Here is a 5,119-nt window from a genome sequence, read left to right as displayed (position 1 = left end):
ACTTGTAAATAGAACTAGATGAGAAAAGATGGCTGTACCGGCGCCACTAAAGGCGGCCATTTTGGGGCAGATGAGTTCTCAAACGAACTCGGTTGCGTTCAACAAGTTGTATTTTGAAAATGAAAAAAAAAATTTGCTATTGGAACTGGATAGCCCTTGTATTTATTTTTCAAAAACAATATTGTTTGGCGTAAAAGTAAATATTAGGGGCGAAAGTGAAAAACAGGGAAAGATGAATCTTTCGAACGTAACAAGAAATGAAAACACAGTTGGTAAACTGAAAATATTTTACAATGTATAAATGTAACAAATATGATCATTAGATCCTTACGATATGAAAATAAGATAGAGAATTGTCCTGAGGCTTTTGCGTCTTAAAAGGTACAGTACAGGAAAAGTTGTTGCTAGGTAGAAAAAAAGAGGGGTTTCCTTGCAGAATCAAACAAAACAATCAGGCACGTTGTAAAAAAGAGAAAAATATTTACTCTTTTGATTGTACTTAAGGTCATTTTTGTGATTGAACCTTTGTTTTTTGCGAAAAAAGTTTGATGTTGGCTAAAAAGGGCAGAAAAAAAATATATTTTATATAGAAGGCCATTAAAGTAAATACTCATGAACTCACACATCCAATTCATTTTGTGAAACTAAATATTTTAAAATAAAAAAGTAAACTAAATAAAATCGGCCTGGTGGAATAAGTGGTTAGTGTATCGGTCTCACAGTTCTGAGGTCGAGGGTTCAATAAGTATGTGCTCATGAACTCAGATATCCAATTCATTTTTTGAAAGTCTAAATATGTTAAAATAAAAAGGAAATTAAATTAACAAAAAAAAAAATCAAGGACAGCCTGGCGGGATAAGTGGTTAGTGTATCGGTCTCGCAGTTCTGAGGTCGAGGGTTCGATCCCTGGTCGTTCTGAAGTTTGCATGGGTTTTCCCCCGCCGGGTTGCCGTCTATATTCGTCCCGGCATGCCGTAACGGCGTCCAAACGAGATGTTTGCCTTGACCTTGACCCTCACATTTTACAAGAGTGTCAATGTTTTTGGTCGTCAACAAGAATTCCGGCGGGAATTCCAGGGGCGGAACAAATGCGGACCGAGCCCGGGAGCGGCCCCCCCGTCCGGCGAGATCCTTCCCCGCCGCCGCATACTCATCCCAGGCATCCGCAGTCGCCGGCCGAGAGACGACGTACGGTCCGCCAAGTGGCGCGGACGTCCATGAAGGACACGGCCTCGTAGCGGGTGGGACGGCAGCAGGGGCGGCGGTGGACCCGCCGAGGCGAGACGTGGCCCCGGGCCACCAGGACCCCCAGCGCCAGGTCGTAGTTCCGGCGGGCGGCGCGGCAGGAACCGGCACAGAACTTGAAGACCACGGTCTCGTCCGAGTCGTAGCCCATGTCCAGGTCTCGGACGTGAAGCCGACGCCTCTCCAGGCGGCACCCGGCGCCGCCCTCGACCCGCTTGGACGTCGGCTGGAGGGAACGCCGCCATCGCCACCTCTTGGGGGCGCCGTCCGTGTGCGTCCACGCCTCTAAGAACACAAAGTGAACATTTAGCAAAGCTAAACTAAGCTAAGATGAGCTGAGCTAAGCTAAGTTAATGGTGAGCTGTGCGTTAGCCAAAAGCGCAAGAGAACTGTCAGTTGCGACATATTAGCTCGCTAAGCTAACGGCCGCTTACATTAGCACTAGCGTCACCGCCATGTTGTATTTCGGGCAACTATTCAATTCATTTCAACCGCTATTTTGTTGACAAAGGCCTTGTTTGCCTCCAAAATTTGACTTGTGGTCCAGCCCGACTTCAGTTGTTTTTTTTTCCCCTCAGTTCCATTTTTATTTTGAACTCCTTCGACCTGTACCGCAGAGCGACTGACAGTCCAGAGCAGGGGTAGGGAACCTATGGCTCGGGAGCCACATGTGGCTCTTTTGATGGGTTCATCTGGCTCTGTGCTAACCTGTGAGCTAAAATATGGAAATCGCTGGTGACAGAACTGAGATATTACATCTAGAACTGCTTCAATCTTCATTTTTTTTGCAGTAGACTCTTCTGGAATGCATCCTCTCATTGATTAGCAACTGCAGAAGAGTTTTTTTTTAAAATATTCAGTTTTTTCCACTTTAAAAGTGGCGAAATTACTAAAAAAAAAAATTAAAAGGCACTCGTTTACATGTATTTTGACTTTTAAATTCGTAGTATGGCTCCCAAGAAATAACATTAGGAAATATGAATTGTTTGTGGCTCTCTTCGTCAAAAAGGTTCCCGACCCCTGGTCCAGAGAATAGAGTGAGTATTTACTGTCGTCGTATTTACTCGGACGATCGAGTGTCTGAATCGTTGGCCTTTAACCGAGGATGCTAGCTAGCCCAGTTGGCTAGGCTATACGATTGCTTATTTTTACCCGGGCTCGACCTTGACGAGGTCCACATACTGTAAGTGTCCTATATAAAGCTGCGACCACGTGCCGGCACGTTGTGGCCGTCCGTCATTGGAGAAACTGCTACGTGGAAAGTCGGACATTTTGGATTGAGGAGATGGTTTTGAAGTCAATTCAGCTCTTTCCAGGGAGCAGCATGACTTATCAACATGAAATTTGGTACACCTTTTTCATGAGAACCCAAAACAAACGTCTCAAAAAGTTCTCCCCAAAAAGACAGAGGCAGGCGGCCATTTTGGATCGAGGGTACCATTTTGAGGCCAATTAAGCTTTTTTCCAGGAGTCCCACTATTTTTTTTTTTTTTTTTTTTAATTCACTCCCTAAATCGGGTTTGACATGGCCACATGAAATTTGGTGGACGTCTATCAAAAAGTAAACCAACCTATTTATTACTCAAAACATTTATTTATTTTTTCTCCATCCAATGTTTTATTTTTTTGCCATTTAGAATCATTTTTGTTTTTTATTACTCAAAACATTTATTTATTTATTCTTCATCCAAAATGGATATATTAGTAATAATTCAAATTATTTTTTTATAATTCTAGTAATTCATCTTCCAAGCAATGTAACAACATTTTATAAAAAAACATATTTTATCACTTTTTTCACTCCCTAAATCGGGTTTGACATGGCCACATGAAATTTGGCGGACGTGTATCAAAAAGTAAACCAACAAAAAGTCGTGCCCGAAAAGACACGGGACGTCCGCCATTTTGGATCAAATAGGGGTTAACGATGGCCTACCTGAGCCGTCCGTCCACAAGGCGTCGGCGCGGTCTGGGCTCCCCCGCGCCGGAGTCCTCCTGGGGGTCCGCCCGACCGCCCGCCGAGGCGGTTCCAGCCGGTTCTGCGGACGGGCCTCCTCGGACAGCACATCCTCGGAGAGGGCTAGCAACGTCGTCACGAGCCACAACATCACCTGACGGAGGAAAAAGACAAATGGATTGGACGCCGATCACCGTCAATGGCGCAGGAATGCCATGATTCCGCCTTCTTTTCTTCTTTCTCCATTGTCATCGGACACGTGGTCGCCAGCGATAAATATTTTATGGCTATTGAATGAAGCGGGAGGACGCCGTCAACACACTGAATGTCCATTCGGGAGTTAGTAGCGTTAGTTTCGCCAATTTGTGGCCAGTGTGTGTTGTGGTCGTTAGTAAAACAGGACAAATGGTTTTTGTTGTAGTCAATGGTACAAAAAAATAATAATAAAAAATAGGACAAATGGTATTGAAATCAGGATTTTCCCAAGTTAAAATGTACAACACAAAATTGTATTTTTTTTGCCATTAAGAATCATTTTTGTTTTTTATGACTCAAAACGTTTAGAATTTTTTTCTTCTTCATCCAATTTTTTTTTTTTTTTTGCCATTTAGAATCATGTTTGTTTTTTATTACTCAAAACATTTATTTATTTTTTCTTCATCCAATTTTTTTTTTTCAAATTGCCATTTAGAATCATTTTTGTTTTTTATTACTCAAAACATTTATTTTTTCTTCATCCATTTATTTTTTATTTTTTTGGCCATTTAGAATCATGTTTGTTTTTTATTACTCAAAACATTTTTTTTTTCTTCATCCAATTTAAAAAAAAAATCCATTTAGAATCATTTTTGTTTTTTATTACTCAAAACATTTATTTTTTCTTCATCCAATTTTTTTAATTTTTTTTTTGCAATTTAGAATCATGTTTGTTTTTTATTACTCAAAACATTTATTTATTTTTTCTTCATCCAAAATGGATATATTAGTAATAATTCGAATTTTTTTTATAATTCTAGTAATTCATCTTCCAAGCAATGTAACAACATTTTATAAAAAAAAATATTGTATCCGTTTTTTTGTATTGCCCATCACAAAAAAAGATGTGACCAACACTAATAATATAATTAGTATCAAATATTTGAGAACTCATCCCATATGAATACATCAAATAATATTTCAGAAAAATAAACTCCTAATTTGCATGCATGACAGCGTTCAACAAATTGGACGTCTAACTTCGTCAATGGCAAGAGAGGACTTCAATGCAAAGATTAAGGGGTTAATTTGACGTCCCATTCGTTTAAACAGGGACGAGCGGGTATTCTGGTCTGAATGCATTGGACGTCTATGAGCGTCAATGGCGTTGAAACGTGCGTCGATTTTAGGGCGAGATTAGAGCGGAATATCGTTCACGTGACTGGCCTGGCAAGGTTGGAAGATTGTGACGTCCATTGACGTCATTGGTTGGGCTTCTTACCTGGACTTTCCGGAGAACATGGACGGGACGATCCGAGCTCACGCGCGGGAGGAAGGTAGTAGTCGGTGTGTGCGTGTGCGCGTGCGCGTGCGCGCTCCGGTGACAAGGCTGGCAAGTGCGTACGCGCATGCGCAGGAAGCTGAGGAATAGAACAGACAGTACTATACTGTAAGTATTGATATAGTACGATGTATATTCAGAAATATTTCCAAACTTTTGCAAGAAACATGAAAAGGAAAACCAAAACATATTTACCTTTTTAACAAATATATAAATTGTAATATAACTTTAATAATTGTAAAAAAAAAGGATTGTGTTCTTAGTTTTCAGTTGAAAATTAGCAATTATTTGTTTTCTCATAATTATATTCATTAAAAATACCCAAAAAAACAGGAAAATATCACTCTATGTTGCTTCCTTTAGAAGTATACGTAAAAAAA

General features: G+C 40.5%; 1 protein-coding gene across 1 annotated transcript; it reads right to left on the bottom strand.

Annotated features, from left to right (window-relative positions):
- Positions 1-155: 155 nt before the first annotated feature.
- On the bottom strand, positions 156-4,976 carry artn (artemin). Its single transcript, XM_077607689.1, has 3 exons — positions 4,680-4,976; positions 3,182-3,356; positions 156-1,530 (listed from the first exon to the last, which is right to left on the bottom strand). The coding sequence occupies exons 1-3, from the start codon at positions 4,926-4,928 to the stop codon at positions 1,151-1,153; spliced, it is 804 nt and encodes a 267-aa protein (XP_077463815.1). The 5' UTR covers positions 4,929-4,976; the 3' UTR covers positions 156-1,150.
- Positions 4,977-5,119: the final 143 nt, after the last annotated feature.

This window comes from Stigmatopora argus, chromosome 8 (genome assembly GCF_051989625.1).
Source record: "Stigmatopora argus isolate UIUO_Sarg chromosome 8, RoL_Sarg_1.0, whole genome shotgun sequence".
NCBI lineage: Eukaryota > Metazoa > Chordata > Actinopteri > Syngnathiformes > Syngnathidae > Stigmatopora > Stigmatopora argus.
Note: the sequence above shows the minus strand (reverse complement) of the source record. Positions and strands in the feature narration are given on the sequence as shown.

What these genes read in the sequence shown, in the direction of transcription:
- artn (XM_077607689.1), bottom strand. Translation starts at nt 4,928, where the DNA reads ATGTTTTGGTTTTCCTTTTCATGTTTCTTGCAAAAGTTTGGAAATATT. An exon ending in ATGTTCTCCGGAAAGTCCAG is followed by an intron (nt 3,357 to 4,679) that starts GTAAGAAGCCCA and finishes TTCCTCCGTCAG; the next exon opens with GTGATGTTGTGGCTCGTGAC. An exon ending in CTTGTGGACGGACGGCTCAG is followed by an intron (nt 1,531 to 3,181) that starts GTAGGCCATCGT and finishes TTGTGTTCTTAG; the next exon opens with AGGCGTGGACGCACACGGAC.